Source organism: Apodemus sylvaticus, chromosome 11, assembly GCF_947179515.1.
Source record: "Apodemus sylvaticus chromosome 11, mApoSyl1.1, whole genome shotgun sequence".
NCBI lineage: Eukaryota > Metazoa > Chordata > Mammalia > Rodentia > Muridae > Apodemus > Apodemus sylvaticus.
Genome location: NC_067482.1, coordinates 95834542 through 95855040, shown reverse-complemented (window position 1 = coordinate 95855040; position 20499 = coordinate 95834542). Strand labels below are relative to the sequence as shown.

At 38.1% G+C, this 20499-nt stretch overlaps 1 protein-coding gene across 1 annotated transcript in view; it reads left to right on the top strand.

Moving 5' to 3' along the window:
* Positions 1-20499, top strand: part of Aftph (aftiphilin) — a 55770-nt gene that overhangs the window by 15026 nt on the left and 20245 nt on the right. Inside the window, 4 exon segments of the mRNA XM_052198118.1 lie at positions 1-1866; positions 13259-13410; positions 16723-16849; positions 17507-17563. Of these exon segments, the coding sequence (XP_052054078.1) occupies positions 1-1866; positions 13259-13410; positions 16723-16849; positions 17507-17563 (2202 nt within the window).

Here is a 20499-nt window from a genome sequence, read left to right as displayed (position 1 = left end):
GCAGAGGATGACGATGAGGATGAGTTTGGGGAATTTGGTGGATTTTCGGAAGTTAGCCCGTCTGGTGTAGGGTTTGTTGATTTTGACACACCAGATTATACTCGTCCCAAGGAAGACTTTGTACCTTCAAACCATTTTATGCCAATTCATGAATATTCAGAAAATGTAGATAGCCTTACAAGCTTTAAGTCCATTCAGAATGGTAATGATAAAGATATCACTGCTGAACTTTCTACTCCTGTGAAAAGTCAATCTGATGTTGTACTTTCTACCACCAGCAAAGAAATGATTCCCTCTAAAGCTTTAGATACTTCCATCCATGGTATGGAAAGCCTGGGAGACTTAGATAAAGTAGTGGTGCAGGGACCAAGCACTGGGCAACTCACAAATTTCTCTCCAGGAAATTTTAGAACTGATAAGAACATTGTTCACCAAACCAAGCAGTTAGAGAGCTGCAATGGTGAAAAGCCTCCTTGTCTGGAAATTCTAACAAACGGGTTTGCAGGTTTGGAAACTGTAAATCCTCAGGGAACAGATGACCTCGACAATGTGGCAGATTCAAAGGGATCCAAGTCTCTTAACACTTGTGGCACCAAGTACATTTTAGAGTCTGCAGCTAGTCTTGCTACAGAATTTGCAGATTTTTCTACATTTTCCCAATCAGAAAGGACACAACTAGAAGAAATAGAATGTGCAGTTTTAAATGATGGTGACGCACTGACCATTCAGGGAAACAGCAAAAGCCACAGAGTCAAGGAGCTGAATTGTATGAAAGAAGTGACTTTGGGTGGAAGCTTTGAGGGCACAGGGGACACTGAAAGAGAACATCAGGTCTGCGTCTCAGAAATCCGTGCCATGGCTGACAGAGGGCTCAGTGTGGAAAAACAAGACCTTCAAACACGGCAACAGGATGAGTTTCTAAATTCAAGGATTCAATCTGAGGCTTGGAGCTTGGTAGACTCAAGTGAAACTTCAGAAGCCATTACAAGGGAACGGTGTAAAACTGAAGAAAATGACTTACTTGCCTCTAAGTGTGCTGACTTATCCATGGATTCTATTAAAACTTCTGATTTTAATGAAATTGATTCTTCCAAAGAAGAAAATAGAAAGTTGACTAATCCCAAAAGCCCAAACCCTGATCCCACAGAAGAAAATGTTTTGGATGATTCTGCTGCAAGCATGAAAAATGGTGACAGTGGTAATGGCTTTGTGACTTGCCATGACACCAATGAGGATGATTTTGGTGACTTTGGTACAGCCAGTGGCACCACACCACCCTTTGCTACTAGTACCCAAGATTCAATGAGTGATGTCACTTTTGAAGACTCCTCAGAGCATTTTCTACATTTTAGTGAACCAGGTGATGATTTTGGAGAATTTGAGGATACAAATGCTGTTTCTTGTCAAGAGGAAATGATATCTACCGAGTCAGACCTAAGACAGACTTCTGATGGCTTGTCGGAGGAATGTCCATTGGCAGGAGAGTCTGGTGGAAAAGGCAGTGAACCTGACTCAGAACTGAAGAATGGTCAAGACTGTGAATTTGGAGATTTTGATTCTGTGCCAAATACTCAAGGTAGTGCTTTTCAAGACTCAGATGATTTTGCAGACTTCAGCTCAGCAGGTCCTAGCCAAGCTGTAGATTGGAATGCTTTTGAGGATGAACAGAAAGACGGTTGCTCTTGGGCTGCCTTTGGGGATCAGCAGGCAACTAAAACATATCACCGAAAGGAAGTCTGGCAGTCGCATAGGACAGACGAAACTGTGGGCACTCTGGGAACTCAGAAGATGCACAGTGTCTCTTCAGCAACTTCCAAAGGGACAGTTGCTAGTGGCCATTTGCAGGAACCAGCCACTTCAGTTCAGGTATGTACTTACTACCTCTATTTTGTAGAACGTGTTAATTGCCAAAGACATTTCTAATACAGCTTTAAACAAAGTTACCTGAGTATATATATGTTCAAGGGGTTTATGTGTGATATATAACGTTTGTTGACCTGGTTTGCAAATTAGTTAGATTTTTCACAACCCTTTGAAAAATTGTAAAACTGCTATCACAGGGAGTGTCTTAACTAATTAACAGAAATTTATCAATTTAACTTATCCATGGATAATATCTGTTTTAAATAGTAGCCATTTTCCTTCTGGTTTTTTTTTTTATCTTTACAGTGATTTTTAAAAGAAGACTTAACTTTTTTTTTAAACTTTAGAAGTTTTTAAAAAATGTCAGTTAACTGTATCTCTTAAAAATGAGATTGAAGTACAGTTTTGATTGTAGAGAGCTAATGGAACTTAGAACCACATGATTTAACAGCCACAAAAAGATCTGACATGCAATAAATTAAAGTTTAGCCCTGGAAGAAGTGATTGCTGGTTAGCCTATTGTCATATTAATTTATTTATATCATTTCTTGCTTATGTGCATATGTAGCTTTTACTTTGTTTATGATAATTCATATGGAATAGAAATATTAGGGAGGATATTTTTACTACTCAGCACCTATGTAAAATTCTTTCTGGATAATTCTCTTTCAGAAAAGATTCATTAATACTTATTTTGATCTAAAACAGCACCTGTGCATGTAGCTTGAAACCCTTGTCTCCCAATCCTGAGTTATACTCTCTGGACTGGCTTTTACCATTCCTCAGCCCGTGCGGGGAAGAAAAGGGCATGCTCGTGAAAAAAAGTCTCTGCTTTCTAGTGGTGATTGATGCGAGCCTTGTCCATAGGCTGTTAATACACTGAATGTGTTAGTATGCTCTCTTTCCAGTTGCCTTTTGCTCAGAAACCCATTCTCAACTGGAAGTATCTCTCCAGTCTGTTAACTGAAATAATTATACTTCACTGGTGTCATTGGCTTTGAGAGTGTGAGTAGTTTGTTTGCTAATTCAATTATTGCATGGCTTACCTATGTGTAGTGTTAGTACTTAATAATTCATTATTGAGGAAAAGCCTTATAATTCTAAGTAAGAAATTAACTGATTTTAATACAAGATGAAAACTGTTGCTTTGACCTAACCCTTTCCCTATTTAGTTTCATCTCAGTAAAGTATAGAATGGCAGTGGTATTGAATGATCTTTACTTTGTAGCCTTAGAACTTTTAACATTATCAGATAATGAATTTTTAAAAGTATGGCCACTTCAAATGGAAATTTCTTACATCATTCATGTTGAATTTACTTATATATAAAATTTAAGATTTGAGTATACATGTAGATATACATGTATATAGGCTTCATTGAAATGTGACCTGTGATTTTGCATCTTGAAAGCTTTATGGTTTGGGATAATGAGGGGAAAATCTGTAGAAACAGGATTTCGCTGTGTGAAAATAAAATGTAAACTGCAAAGAGATAGCAAAAATACTTCCTAAAACGTGCTGAGATCTTTTGACCCAGGCTGCAGTTTTCATTACTGACCAAGGGAACATGCAGTAGGTCTGCTAGCTGACTGAGTCAGAAGTGAGGACAGATTAAACTTCCTTACCTGACGTTCTGAAAGAAACTGGTCTGGACTTTCCTCTCTGGACCTTCTGCTGAAAAAGTACAGAGTAAGTAGTCCTAATCTTGCCCTTTGAGAGAGGATTAGATTTGTTAATGTTTTTCTTAAAATGTCTCCTGCGTAGCCGGCTTCATTTCTCAGTCTGCTGCCCCGGGTTGTAGGCATGAGCCACCAGACCTGACCAGCAGTCTTGATTAAATAGCAAAAAGGCCTTTTTAGCAAAAGAGTTTTCAGCATAAGCATTGATTTAACCCTGAACTTCTATAAAACTTTACATGTTACTCAAAATGATACTTGAGAATATAGGTCATTGGTAAATACTAAGATTTTCTTCTAGAAGGGAGGGTATGAGTTATTTTTTGTTAGTAGTCATCTAATAGGTATTACTGAAAAAAGTTATTAGATTAAATTGAGAACTTTAAGAATGAAGGGTATACAGGGGCTGCACATCTGTCTCAGCAGTTGAGAGAGCTGCTCTTTTGGAACAGATTCATCCCCAGCATCCACGCCAAATGCCTCACAACTGCCTGAAAATCTCGGTCCGCAGGGAGTCGACACTTCTGGACTCCCTCACTTGCACCTTCACTATGTACACACACCCACATGGACTCACACAGAAGCACAAGAGAAAATAAAATTATAAAACTTAAGGATGGCTTAGTAATTCAGAACACTTGCTGCTCTTGTAGAGAATGCAGATTCAATTCCCAGAACCCACATGGTGGCTTCGCAACCATCTGTAACTCCATTTCCAGGGACCCAGTGCCCTCTTCTGAATTCCACTAGCACCAGGAAAGCACATAGTGCACATAAATAAATGCAGGTAAAGCATGCATACCTATAAATAAATCCTTAAAATTTTTAAATAAATAATTTAACACTGTGGGCTGGCAGTTCTTTCTTTACTGCCATGCCATGCCCCTTGCCAAGTAGACTTTTAAAAAAAAAAAGCTTCTCTGCTTACAAAAAATTAAAGATATCACAAAAAAGAAAAGAAGGTGGTGAAAAATATTTTGGCTTATGCCAAAATTTTGAGATTAAGTTACTAGTGTTTCACCAGAAAATCAGCATTCACAATTGAATATAACAGATCGGTTTTCCTCTGTAATCATTTAATCATTTGCCCAACATTGTGCATGTTTGACTTTTGCATGCATATTATTTGATTTTATGGCTAGAAACAGAAGTATCAAAATAAAGGAATTAAGGTTATATGTGATGGCTCATTCCAGTGATCCCAATACCCTGGAGGCTAAAACGGGGGGACCAGGGTCAAGGCCAGCTTCAGCTTCATAGTGAGTTCAAGCTCAAAAAACGAACAAAGAGTCAAATTTATCCATCTTTGTTTACTAAGTAATTGGTTGAATTGTATTTCTTTTTTTACTGTTTCCCCCTCACAAAAGTTGACATTCTGGTCTTTAATACCAACTAGGAGTACTATGTTAGGTTTGTCCAGAGACTGTACAGAGTGATCAAATCATCTTTTCAGAGCCTGGTAAATATTACAGCAGCCATTCTTTTTTTAGTTTGAAATTAGGAATTGGTAAGTGTACAAGTGTAACTTGTATTTGATATCTTATTTAATATTTAATGATGGTAAGGCATAAGGTATCCTCTGAAGTGGAAGATTAAATTACTCTGATTTTAAGTTTCTTCTGTATAAGACTTAGTGTTATCAATAGCAAAACTATTGACAATTGAAAAAAACAGTATTTCTTCATAAGCAAGAAAGAAAAACTAATTGGAAATACACTTAAGAGATTTTTAACATTTTTCTTAAATTCATGATAATGTAAAGAGATGTGCGTTTCAGTAGAACCAAGTCTAAAATTTCAGGGGTCCTTCCATTCATGCCGTTGAGGAACTGAATAACACTTAAACAGTACACTGAAGTTGGTAAAACTTACTTGGGGTAGCTTCTGATATTAATAGGAGATACTGTTTCACAGCAAACTCCCTATCTTCTGTCTCTTAAAACCATTTCGCACCCTCTTCTGAATCTTAGGTGATAGAATTGTGTCCAGCTTTGTAGATGTGTTCATTGGAACTGGGCTCGAGACTGCGGTTTGATTGGTATGGTTTTCTGTAGTGGTCTCTATCTGTTGCAAAGAGGAGTTTGATGAGGCACGGTGAGGTAGTATACTTCTCCGAGGGTATAAGACCAGATATTTAGAATGTAGTTAGGGATTGTGCTGGTTTCATAAAGTAGTGGCTGTAGGTAATCTAAAATTCATGACTTCACAATCCATGTGTCTTATTTAGGGTTTTCATTGCTGTGAAGAGACACTATGTCCAAAGCAGCTTCTATAAAGGACAACATTTAATTGACTTACAAGTTCAGAGGTTCTGTCCATTGTTAATCAAGGTGGGAGCATGGCAGCGTCCAGGCAGGCATGGTGCTGGAGGAATCGTGAGTTCTGTATCTTCATTGAAAGGAAGCCAGGAGCAAACTGTGTTGGGGCAGCTAAAAGGAGGGTCTCAGAGCCCACTCCCTTCAAACAAGGCCACACCTATTCCAACAAGGCCATACTTCCTAATAGTGCCACTCTTTGGACAAAGTATATTTAGACCACCATATTCCACTCCCTGGCCCCCATAAGCTTGTTAAAATACATGAGTCTGTGGGGGGCCATACATAGCCATAACATAATGCTAAAACATTTAGTCCAACTTCAAAAGTCCTCATAGACTGTAACAGTCTTAATAATGTTAAAAGTCCAAAGTTGAAAGTCTCTTCTGATGTTCATCCAGTCACTTAACTATAATCCTCTATAAAATTAAAATAAGAAAGCCGATCACATACCTCCAACATCACAGGATATGCATTATCATTCCAGAATGTCATAGTGAGGAAATACTGGACCATAGCAAAACCAAAAGGCCACTGGGCAAACTCTAAACTCAGCATCTCTGTGTCTGATGTCAAAGCTCTCTTCAGATCTCCAACTCCTTTCATCTTTGTGTAGTGCAAAACAATTATTTCTCTTTGGCTTTTTCTACTCCCTGTTAGCAGCTTTCCTCAGTAGATAACCTATGGCTCTGGCATCTCTCACATAGTGGTCTCCAAGGCAACTTCCACTTCACAGCTTGTTCCAATATCTGGGATCCACACGCAATCTTCTGGACATCTCAAAAGGGCTTGGATAACTTCTCCAGCTCTGCCCTCTGTAGCACTCTAGGCTCTGGTTGACTCCACTCCACTGCTGTTCTTGGTGATCATCCCAAAGTACTAGTATCTCCAATACACTGGGGTCTTTAATGATTACATTACACGCACACGCACACACACACACACACACACACACACACACACGCTCGCATACACGCATGAATATTTTAGAGCTATTTATATTTATGTAGATAATTAATAGTATGCTCCTTATGATATTTTCAGACATCCCAACTGTTATTTTACTCTATTTCTTTTGCATTTATCTCCCTCTCCTCTCCCTAATTACAGCCCCTTCTTTCCCCCACCCTGACACTCCCCTCTCTCTGTCCTCCAGCCAGTGGTCCCACTTAACTTTCCTGTTTTCTGCTGTGACTCCAGGTTATGTATCCACATCTAAAGGTTTGGAAATAGGAACTTCCAGTAAGAGAGAACATGTGATATTTGCCTTTCTGGGTCTGTTTTACCTCACTCAGCATGATATTTTCTAATTCTATCCATTTATCTGCAAAGTTTGTGACTTCCCTTTTTTTATAGCTGCATATTATTCCATTCTGCATGTGTACCACATTTCCACTGTTCGTTCATTGGTTGAAGGGCATTTCGATTGTTTCCGTTTCTTAGCTGTGGTGAGTAGAGCAGCAGCAAACATGGTTGAGCAAGTGTCTAAGTCCTTTCAGTATATGCCAAGGAGTGGTATAGCTGGGTTATGTGGTAGATTTACTTTTAGCTTTTTGAGAATTCTCCACACTAATTTTTAGCATGGCTAGACCAGTTTGCAGGCTGGTGGGTTTCTTTTAAAAGATTCATCACATAATCCATTGCTAATATCAAACATAGCATGGTACAAAGAATGCATTAAGCTGTTGTTACCAGTTTATGTTGTAATTAGATAAACAGGCCAACCCATGCATGTGAAAGATTTAAATAGCTTACAGTAAGATAAGTTTTGCAAACAGAGCAGTCTTAAATTAAAGTACATGATTTCTCATATATATATGATTATATTATATGCATTAAAATCTCATATATATATTGATTTAGTTATCCTCCCAACAGTGTTCAGGATTCAAGAATTAAAGATGTAGTTTGTTCCCTCAAAGCCCCTGTAATTTTTCAGAAGCTCAAATTAAAACTGTGTGGTGTTGGCAAGTACCTTTGATCCCAGCATTCAGGAGGCAGAGGCAGGCAATCTCTGTAAATTCAAGGCCAGCCTGGACTGCAGATCAAGTTCCAGGACAGTCAAAGATACACAAACTATGTCTTGAAAAAAAATAAAAAAACCAAATAAACAACAACAACAAAAACCAAAAGCCCTGCTTTCATGGCCAGACAGTGGTGATGCATACCTTTGATCCCAGCACTTGAGTGGTAGAGGGAGGTGTATTACTGTGAGTTCAGGGCCAGCCTGGTCTGCAGAGTGAGGACAGCCAGGGCTACACAGAGAAACCTTGTCTTGAAAACAACAACAAAATTGCTTTCCTCTCACTTAATATTTATGCGACCCAAGGCAAGTTAATGTAACTTCTCTATTCTCCATTTTTTTCTCAACTAGGAAGTGGACATAATTTACTTATGGAGCTGGAGAGATGGCTCAGTAGTTAGGAACACTTGCTGCTTCTACAGAGGACCTGGGTTTGGTTCCAGCACCCACACCATGTGGCTCACAAACACCCAGGCACTGCATGCACATGGTACATACATATACATACTAAATAAATAATGTATAATTACTTCCAGAATGCTTCTATATGCCTTAAGTGGGCCAATAATTGTAAAACATTTAAACTAATGTCTGGCATATGGCAAGTACTATGTAAGTATGATTTATTAAGCAAAAACTATAATACATTATATCAGGCCTATTCCATGTCTGTGTTCAGAGAATGAAGACCTTTGGTCTTTTGCTAAATTTAGTTTCTCACATTTCTAAACTGATTCTGTTTGCTTTACAAATGTCATCTTACCTATATATGGAAACTAGAGCTTAGCTAGTCTGAATTGGAGTTTTATTCTTTATTCAAGTCCATATGTATTTGAGTATGTTAGTAAATGTCACTGTTCAGCCAATCATAGTAGTATATGCCCATAATCCCAGTACTTGGAAGGCTAAGAGAAAATTCCATATTTGAAGTCAGTCTGAGCCACTTGCAAAAAACAAGTTTGGCCTGTAAAGATGGCTGCCTTTCCAGAGGACCTGCGTTCAATTCCTGTCATCTGTATGGCAGTTTACAATCACCTGTTATTCTGGTTCTAGCCTCCACAGGCACCAGTGTGCATGTAGTACACAGACATACATGTCGGCAAAACACCCATATACATAAAATACAATTTAAATATCTTTAAGTCACAATTTAGATAAATTTCAACTTTTACCAATTGGGTGGATCCCATTAAGCCAGAACTAGAAATAAATTTTCTGTTATAACCAGTTATATTTTGCTTTGAAGTATAGATAGGTCAGTATAAAGAAAGTTATTTTTTACTTTAATGTGATCATTTTTATGCTCAGACTATAATGGTTTAAAAAAATGCTTGTTGGATTAAGTAGTGTCTGATCATAGTGTCTTAAAAAAAATCAATTTCTTAGGGAAAAATCTGTCTGGTCACAATGAAACTATTCTTTTTGGTAGATTTTCTTTTCTTCTGCGCATTATATTGGTTATATTTTTATGGTCTGGAGAGTTGGCTCTGCAATTAAGAACACAGTTGTACTTGCATAGGCTCCAAGTTCGATTCTCAGCACCTACATGATGGCATAATCCCTTTTCTGACCCCAGGGGTCACCAGGCACACACATGGGTCACTTACACACATGTAAGCAAAACGAAAATACACATAAAATAATAAATTTTTTAAAATTAGATTTAAAGTTAAATATTTTAAACATATCTACTGTATGTGTTGTACACTTTGTGTTTTATAAATACAGTAAAGACAACTAAAAATAACAATCATCCACTAATATCCAAAGTTTAGAATCTATAAGGAGTAGCCTCCTCAAACAAGATTTTAAACAAGAGGCTCTCTTAAAAGTAGATACTTCCTTTAATCCCAGCACTTGGGAGGCAGAGGCAAACATACCTCTGTGAGTTCCAGGCCAGTCTGGTCCACAGAGTTTGTTCTAGGACATCCAAGACTGATACATAGAGAAATCCTGTCTCAAAAAAAAAAGAAAAAAGAAAAAAGAAAAAAGGGGGGGGGCTGGGGAGAGTGGGGGAGGTACTTAAAAGCTAACTTCTGATTCTTCGGGAAGATTCAAAATAATTGGATTTAATTTATTGTTACATTTTTATGTGGTAGGAATTATCAGGTTGAACCAAGTGATCTTATGCTTTAGAATATTAAGTAGGGGTAGAAAACATCAATGGTGAGCACTGAGCCTAGCTTTGACTCTTTAGTATGTTTCTGTTATGTGAATCTTCTGTATACTAACAGTAACCAATACAAATTGCCACTTCTGACTGGCACTGAGTACCAAAAGTATTTAATAGTTTGTTTTTTCCATCTACAGGAAAGGGGCAGGCAAGCCCTGAGATTTCTAGATTATGCACTCAAGAAGTTGAGTCTTAGTGCCTGGTGTGCAGCCCCCTCTGTAGGTGTCACAATTGTGTCAGCACTGTAGCACTGCAGACATCTGGCATTGTACTGACAACAATCTTGGCCTCATAGATAGTTGGAAATCCATTGCTTTAAGAGTAAAAGCCAGGGGCTGGAGAGATGGCTCAGTAGCTAAAAGCACCGACCGCTCTTCCAGAGGTTTGAGTTCAAATCCCAGCAACCACATGGTGGCTCACAACCATCTGTGATGGGGTCTGATGCACTCTTCTGGTGTGTGTCTGGAGACAGCAACATTGTACTCGTATACATTAAATGCATACATACATACATACATACATACATACATACATACATACATAAATCTTTTAAAAAAAAAAAAAAGAGTAAAAGTCCTGTAGTGGCACATGCCTTTAATTCTAGCACACAGAGGCAGAGGTGGGGTGGCAAGATAGGAGTATCTCTAAGTTCAAGCTCAGTCTGTTCCACACTGTGGGTACCAGGCTAGCGAAGTTACAGAAAGAGACTCTCTTTTAAAAAAAAAAAAACAAAAAAGTAAATGTCACAACAAATGTAATTTAGTCAAAATCTTTTATTCTCTTAGCTGTTTTGTTGTTGTTGTTGTTGTTGTTGTTGTTGTTGTTGTATTGAGCTCTTTCCCTGTGGCTGATGCTGTTAGCTATTTGATATTTATTTATTGCTTCAGTTCAGGGGTTGGCAAAGAATGGCCTAGGGGACAAATCTGTCCCTTACTTCTTGCTTTTGTATGTAAGTTTTTCTAGAGCCCACTCATTCTTGCTTTTGTAGAGATGAACTGCAAAGCCTGAAGGATCTATACTAGTCTCTGATGGAAAGGTTGTCTCGTTTAACAAAAGATGGGAAGCAAATGTATTTATGTCTAATTCTAAGCATATGTTAAATTCAGTTTTAAATTTTGTATGTAGCTTATATAATTTGTGGGGAAATGCTGAGGAAAAAAAATAAAAACTGAAGTAATCAGGTTAATGGAATTTCCTTCTCTCAAATACCCTGCAGTCATTTGAGCACTGTTCATGAGAACACTAGTATGCCTAAAACCTGCATTATATGTAGTATTGCCCAGCCAGTTGAATTTAGGATTCCTGTTTTCTTCTGGTAACAGGTTGAGTTTTTTCTCCCTTCACTTTAAAAAGATAACAAAGATGATACAGTAAAGATTTAATTTTCAAGTAAATAAAATGTGGTCCTGGGTGAATTTTTATTTACCTTCCCTGCCCAGGAGGGAAGTACTCATCAGGTTTCCAATTAGATAGTTATCTGATCTCTTTCAAAGTCATGTCTGTCCCTTCCCCTTGTTGAAGTCAGTCAGTGCTGGGTCCCCTTGACACACTCAAGTTTCAGGAGCCTGGGGATCTAAAGTCTACCTACCCTTTGCCTTAGGGTTCATAATTGAAAGTGAGACTTTTTCTCATCTCCATGAATATAATGAGGGTGTCAGAGAACTTTGGTAGAGATAGCAAAGGAGTACCCTGAGACTAATTATAACGTGAGGGGGGCTTGCTCTAGTGCAGCTTCCAGAAGGGAAATCTGGGTTTGGAGAATGTGATTATGGAAATTATGCCTTTGTGTTTCTTCTCCCAGTTACTGAGGACTACAAAGGAGAAATCAAGTGTTAGCTTGTTTGTGTCAATTGCCAGGAGGAACTATTGTGATGGTATTCTTCTGTTATCGATTTTAGTAGTACATTTACTCTTCCAACAAGCTTGTAACAGTTATATTTCTACTTGATGTTTAAATAATAAATTGTACTCAGTTTTAAAATATTTTATATGTATATGAAAAAAATTAAGAAAATGGGAGTAAGGTTGCACATATTCAATAAATACAGTGACATCCCCCCAAAAATCATTAATCTAAATCCAAGAAGTTTGAATAATAATAAAAAACTCAAAATGCCAAGTACATTTATCTGTTTATTTTATGGTAAAAAAGACTGTAGTAAATATGTAGGTTTTTATCTCAAGGTAAGTAGAGAAATGAGATTTATTAAACATAATATAGAATGTCAAAATGATAAAGAGCTGGTGAATTTCTTATCAGTAAAAGTTAAGATGCTCAGGCCAGCAGGATGGCTTTGTGGGTAAAAGTGACTGCTGCCCAGCCAGTAGAGCTCAGTTTCCTCCTGGGACCCATCTCCCAACAGTCAGAGTCTCCCCTCCAGCTTCCCACCACAGCATACCCACACCACTACACAGGCAATAAATACATGTAAACATTGAAGCGTTATTTTTATTATCTGTAAGTATGTGTAGGTCTGTTTATTTGGGCATGTGCATGTCAGTATAGGTGCCCAAGAAGCCCAAAGCTGGAGTTGGAAGCTTCCTGGTGTGGGTGTGGGGCCGGACTTGGGCCTCTGGAAGAGCAGCTCCAGGAAGTGCCCCAACCCCCTCTTCAGCCCCCCAGTTGTTTTCGGGGGTGGAGGGGTTGTTTGTTTGTTTTTTAATTGAGACACTCTTTCTTACTGTGTTCTGCATTGTTGCAGCAGTGGTATTTCAGAAAGGCTTTCACAGTTAAGTGTTTAGGTTGTCATTAGCTGTGGGTAGCCTGCTTACCCAGACACCACCTTCTGTGCTTACTCTGCTACCTGAGTAATGGAGAAGATAAATGGTGCCTGAGGTTTTTGTTGTTGGTTTATTTTGTTTTGTTTTTTTGGGATCGGGGGTTGGTTTGGCTTTTGGAAGATTATTCAAACTTGGAAGTTACTATCTTTACTACACGACAGAGTAATGGCTTTTCCTCTGTAGAACTCTGTAACAAAGACACTACATAGAAAGCACCAGTGAGTGCTTGCCACCTGCTGCTGCAACAACATGATGACTTAATCAGAGGAGTTGTTGACATTGTTTTCTGTACTTGAGTAGTGATTTCCTTTTGTGTGTGTGTGTGTGTGTGTGTGTGTGTGTGTATGTATGTGTGTGTATGCGCGCGCTAAAATCTGACATCATTAAAACTGAAGAAATGAAAGTGAACTTTTTGGGGGTTGATTCAGACAGCTTTACTCAACCGGTTGGAGAGAATTTTCGAAGCCTGTTTTCCTTCTGTATTTGTCCCTGATGCCGAAGAGGAAGTTACTTCCCTGAAGCACTTGCTGGAACCAAGCAACTCGCCAGTAAAAACAAGAGAGGCCTTAGCTGAACATGGGTAAGTAAAAACTGTTCTTAGAGAACTGTGACTGTTAGTTTCAGTTGTTATAATTTGTAAAGCTATCTCACAGCATTGTTTTAAAATACTATAATTATAGAAGCCTAATCATGTATAAAAAGACTTAAGGGGAAAATCCCTGTTTCTCTACTTCTGAGATGTTTCTTTTGATGTCTTTATATCAACATTTGAATCAGCCTATATTATGTTAGCTCCTACCTAGTGAGATAAATTAGCTGAGGTTTGTTCAGACAGTGCCTGACTATCTGACTAAATAGCCCAGACTGCACTTAATTCAAGAGCCCCCCCCAAGTGCTGAGATTACAGGTGTGTCACACACTTGGCTTAACTGACAGTGTAGACCTGCTATTCTGATAAAAATTTTAAATCTTGTATTTTCCTTTTAACTGTATAAATTCTATACACTGCTAAATACACACTTTGTTGTTGTTGTTGTTGTTGTTGTTTTATATGGTGTCTTCCTGAACCTTATGCAAGAAGAGCATCCCTAATTTGGACCATTCTTTGAAGTGCTATGACATGTAAAACTTGTGGGAGTTGTGTAGAGGTATAGAGCAGGTGTAATTACCTGCTAATATGCTTGTACAAGGCCCCAGGTTTGATCTCCAGCACTGAAAAAGGAAGGGGTTGACTTTTTTTTTAAATCTACACATTTTTTATTTTATTTTATTTTTTTTTTTTTATTTTTTTTTTAAAGATTTATTTATTATATGTAAGTACACTGTAGCTGTCTTCAGACACACCAGCAGAGGGTGTCAGATCTTGTTATGGATGGTTTTAAGCCACCATGTGGTTGCTGGGATTTGAACTCAGGACCTTCGGAAGAGCAGTCGGTGCTCTTAAGCACTGAGCCATCTCTCCAGCCCAAATCTACACATTTTTGAACATTGACATGAGATTCCAAAAGTTTATAATTTTGGAGCATTTCAGATGCTCAACTGATAAAGTCTATATAGATATCCCAAAATTTAAAACAGTCTGAAACCTAAAACACTCTGCTCCTAGGCATTCCCAAAGTCTCTGTTTTATTTTCTGCGTCTTTCTCTGCCCCTTAAGAGCCTAATTGTATAGGCTTTTATAATTATACTAATTATACATTATAATTACTTGATCAGATTTTACTTATCAGGCTGTCTGTCACCCCTCCTCACCCTCCAGGTTTTAGAGTGGTTCAGCCTAGACCTCTCTGAATAAGGCTTCCCTCATATCCTACTGGATACAGCCTGTTAGGGTAAATGCACATGACATGTTTTACTATAATCTGTTTATACAGATGTATAAGTTGTTGTTACTCATCTGCAGTTTTACAGCGAACTGCCTTGATGTGAGTCTTGCCATTCATTACACTGATAACTTGTTCTTTGGAAGTGAACACGTCTTTATTGTTTTGCCTTTACAACTGCTGTCTCTCCTTGGCCTCTGTGTTCCTTTCCTAGGTTCCTATAAATGATTTGATTTTGAAGTCATTCCATTTCTGGCCAGTCTTTTTATACTTTCTCATTCTTGCCTCTGGAAGTATCCTTTCCTTCTCAAGTGTTTCCTCTCTTGCATTAACAGTCATAACTTAGTGTAACTTGTCGCTCTTTATTACCTCAGTATTTCTTGTACTTATCTTGATTCCATTCAAGATTGAGATTGTTTTTTGTTCTTTTTCTTATTGTTTAGTGATTTCTAAGGAAGAGGAGGCAGGGTGTACAAATCCCTTTCCAAGAGATTTAATCTAAGGAATAATATGCCATACAATAATATATACAATAAAATACTAAAAGATGGTCACTGCCAGCCTAATAATAGTAACCAACTAATAAAAGACATCTTACTGAGAGCTTCAGGTTGTAGCTAAACAAATGACAGTGCATTGACCTGAGTATCATGTAACCATTGGCAGAGTCAGCAAACTCTCCCCCATCCACAAGGTGTGTGTTCTAAGATCCTGAAGATGCCCAAAATGTTGAATAGTGTTCATCTTTATTCATGCTGTTTTTTTCTTATATGTCCATGAAGCTTCATTTATAAATTAAATATAGTAAGAGATTATCAGTAATAACTAATAGACGATTGCACTGTAATAAGAGTTAGGTGACTGTGGCCTCTCAGCATACCTTATTGCACTGTGATGTGAGATGATACAGATGATGATATGAGGTAAATACTCCTAATAGCACCTGATTAAATACTAATGTGTCAATAATAATAATTAATATATTCTGTCTTACTAGAATTTTCCCTTTAATATTTTCTTGTCATAGTTGACCACAGGTAACTGAAAACCATGAAAAGGGAATGACAGTGACAGATGGGGCAGAGGCACTGCTGTCCATATACAGTCCAGAAAATATAACCTGGAAAAAATAGAAAATTATATGTCTGCACTTTGTATGTGAATGAAGACTTGTGAAGAGCTGGGCATGGGAGCATATAATTCCAGCACTGCAAGGCTGAGGCAAGAAGGCCCAAGGCCAGGCCCACCTGAGCTACAGTGAGACCTGTCTCAAACCACAAACATAGAAACCCAGATATTGAGTAACTCTATTAAAATGGTGAATGCCAATTGATTTGTTTTCTTTTAAATGTTAATTTTTTTTTTAAATAGTGTCTCATGTATCACAGGCTAACCTGGAACTTACTGTGTAGCCAAGGATGAGTTTGAACTTCTGATCCTCTTTTTCCTAAATCCTGGGATTATAGACCTGCACTACCATGCCAAGTTACTCAGTACTGGGGATGGATCCCAGGGATTTGGGCATGCAAAGCAGAACTCAACCAATAATCTATAGCCCCAGCCCTTAAATGTTGTGGTTATTGTTGTTTTTACAATAAAAAAGAACAAGCTGGAGAAATGGCTCAGTGGTTAAGAGCACTTATTACTCTTGCAAAGGGCCTAGTTTCAGTTCCCAGAACCAAAATAGTTATAGTCACAGTTGACTCTAACTCCAGGTTCAGGGCATCTGACTCCCTCTTCTAGCCTCTGAAGGTATGGGGCACAAATGTGATACACATACATACTCACATGCAGACAAAACACTAGACATAAAAAATAAATAATCTTTGTTTTTAAAACAAACAAACAAACAAACAAGCTAGTTCCTGGACTGTATTCCTTCATATAAATTTAGCTTACCTTTCTAGTGATCATCAGTGCTAGCTCTTGATTGCACTGAGATAACAGTTGATATAGATAGGTTAGATATGATATTCACTACAGTGCATAGTGTATCATCAGTATACTGAAGATGCCGTTTATGGTGAACGTGCTGGAGTAACCTGTTGTCTTCTTTGTGGCCTCCACAGTGGGCTGAGGGATGTATGGAGCGAACTGCAGGATGTTCATGATGCACATGGTTTGCGGTACCAGTGGGGTGGCTCACATAGCAACAAGAAGCTTTTGTGCTCCTTGGGAATAGACACTCGAAACATTGTGAGTTTGTTAGAATATTGAAAAGTTCTTTAATAAACTTGTGTGGTTTTTAAATTTACTATTTTCATGTTTAAGCTGTGATTATGTAGCTCTACAGAAAAAGGATTGGCTTAAATGTTAACTTGTTTTGATTAGGCAATTTTAAAAGACCATAATGCTCCTCTAAAGTTAGTGGTTCTCAACCTTCCTAATGCCGCAACCCCTTAATACAATTCCTCATGTGGTGACCTCTAACCATAAAATTATTTTCATTGCTTCTTCATAACTGTAGCTTTGCTACTGTGATGAATCTTAATGTAAATATCTGTGTTTTCTGATACTCTTAAGTGACACCTGTAAAAGGGTTATTCAACTCCAAAGGGCTCATGACCTACAGGTTGAAAACCACTGCTCAAGTATTTCTTATTTTTGAAAATTTTAGTTTTCCCTTAACCATAAATGAAAAATTGGACTGTTGCATATATATACATGTTCACATGTGTGTATATATATGCACACATGTAGTATGCATGTACATATGAGCCCATTTATAAAGCTTAGCTTTTTGAGTTTATTATTCACAGTATAATAAAACATTGTAAGCATACTAGAAACAATTTTACTGTATGACAGACAAATCATTCTCTAAATGCATGTTCTTTCTCCTAATATAAATAGCTATTCACTGGCAATAAGAAGCAACCTGTTATAGTGCCCATGTATGCAGCAGGATTGGTAAGTACAGGATATTTATTCACATATTTATTGCATTTATTTTTATAAAAACGTCTTATATAGCATGACAATAAAAATGTATGTTTATCTTATTCTCCATGTGTAACCGTCTGGCCTGGCCTTTACTTACAGAGATTTACCTGCCTGTTTTTGCCTCCTTGATGCTAAAATTCAAGGAGTGCATCACTACATTTGCCAGAAAGTGTACTTTAAGAGGCATTTGAAAACTGGACTTGATGCCTCTTATCTGTTACTTTACCCCTTGGAAGACTGAGGCAGAGGATGGCCACAAGTTTGAGTCTAGCCAGGCTACATAAATTCTAAACTAGCTTCGGGCGGTGGTGGAGCAAGCCTTTAATCCCAGCACTTGAGAAGCAGAGGCAGGCGGATTTCTGAGTTCAAGGCCAGCCTGGTCTACAGAATGAGTTCCAGGACAGCCAGGGCAACACAGAGAAACCCTGTCTCAAAAAACAAAAAAACAAACAAACAAACAAAAAAAAAAGTTCTAAACTAGCTTGAGTAACACAAAACTCTGGTGCTTGAGAGGCCTTGAATTTGGTTCTCAGTGGCCACAGCTGACAGCCACCTGGAATGCCAGTTTCAGGGGACTCAATACCTCATTCTAGCCTCCCTGGGAACCTGTGCTTATGTGTATATACATGCATGCACACATATGTAAATTTTGTTTTTGAAAATGTTTATTTGGGTGGTGGTGACACATGTCTTTAATCCCAGCACTGGGGAGGCAGAGGCAGACAGATCTGAGTTGAAGGACAGCCTGGTCTACAGAGTCCCAGGACAGCCAAGGCTATATATACAGAGAAACCCTGTCTCAAAAACGCAAGAAAAGTTTAGGTTTATTTTATGTGCACGATTGTCTTACGTGCGTGCAAGTGTGTGTGTGTGTGTGTGTGTGTGTGTGTGTGTGTGTGTGTGTGTACCACATGCATGTTTGGTACCCACAGAGCTCAGAGGAGATCATCAGATCTGCTGGAACTGGAGTTACAGGTGGGTGCTGGGAACTGAATCTGGGTCCTCTACAAGAGCAAGACATGCTCTTAACTGCTGAGTAGTCTCTTAAACCCCCTAAATCTTTTAAAGATTTGGTGTTGTAATCTTAGGGATACATATCTATGTATTATGCGTAATTATATATCCTTCATGTCTTTACATGAGACATTGTTTATATTCCATTATAGATCATATGTTATTTAAATGGTTAAATCATAAGATTATTTTGATGTTTAACTCTTTCTAAAATATATTTTGATGGGTTTTCTTCTAAACTTCTGCATGTGTATGTAGTATGTGAATGCATGTAGGACACGCGTGTCTGTGTCTGTGTGTGCATGTGCACGCATACATGTGCATGCAGAGATGCGAAGTTGATAATCAGGTTTCCTCAGTTGTTCTTCACCTAACATACTAAGGCAGAGTCTCTTTACTTGAACTCAGACTTCACTAATTCAACTAATGTAGCTAGCTAGTTTGCTCTGAGGACCTGCCTCTGCCTCCTGAGTGCTGGGGTTAAAGGCATGCTTTCCTACCTGCCCATATATATGGGCGCTGGGGATGTAAACTCTGGTTCTCACCCATGTAAGGCAAGCACTAAAGCACAGCCATCTTCCCAGCCTGTGTTTTCTAAACTTTTAAAAAGGAAAATGGGAGATAAAATATATGTGTCAATTCAGTTATTAATTTTAAATAAAACGACATAGAGACTGTGGATGTCCAGAATGGCTTGAAAATACCAAATTAGAATATATGGAAGTAAGCCAGGACTTTACAGTTTCCATTAATATTTTCTAGATATTCCAGGTAGTTAGTAAATGGACATTTTTCATTCTATATTTTAACAAGATTCAGTCACATTTTGCCTCTTGTAGGGAGTGGATCTGCATGTATGGTCAGTGTGCATATGTGTGCAGGTGTGCCTGAGACCAGGGAGGACAGCAGTGTCCTTACTCCTTTGAGGCAGATTGCTCACTGAGCCTGGACTAAGCTACAGGCCAGCAAGGCCAGCAGCCCTTCTCTGTCCAGGACTCACACTGCTGGGGTTACTGGCATTCGTGAACAGTGACTACACCCAGCCTGGGCTACATGAAACCCTATCTCAATGAAAAAAAAGGAAGGAACTGTAAAACTGAAGTCTAAATTCTACCACTTATATGTGCCTGTAAAGTGCAACTTGTTTGTTTGTTTGTTTGTTTGTTAATCGACAGTTTAATTTCTGTGAATAGACACTAATTTTATTGACATGGAACTGGAGCATTATAATTTATCTTTTTCAGTTTGTTGTGGAATTTTCTGCACCGGAGTTGTTTGTTTGTTTGTTTTTCAGTTGCTGCTTCCATATTTACCTTGTATGGAATGCTTTTCTGTTCTAGATAAATACAGTCCAGAACTTTTCTTTAAGAAGTTTTCTTTAATTTTTGGTTATTTGGATTTCTTTTTTTTTTTTCCTCAAACAACACTACTCCAAAGGTTGTTGTAGTCTCTTGGTCTGAGTTGGACTAAAAATTTCACTTAATAGACAATTTAGTAAGCTTGCCAGCAGTAGCTCACTTCACGAACATTAGTTAGCTCAGACCCCTGTAAGGAGCTGGTGGTGAAACTTAACTTCATTTTGAACTTTATTACCTATAATAATAAAAAACTTACTGCTTTTAAGATTTTAAAACACTAAATTTATTTAATGAACTTATCACTTGTAGTGACAAGTTACATATTTTAGTCCAGCTACTTCCCAGCCATGGAACTGTAAGCAGGTGTCACCATGCCGACCTTTTTTTACCTGAGTAAACATTGAACTAAGTAAGGCTTCTCATGCTTGCAAGACCAGTACTTTATCCAGTGGTGTCTCTAATATAAACGTTTAATTATGCCTCTTGTTTCTTCTGTGGTGCATTTCATATGGAAGACTGCACCTGAAATAG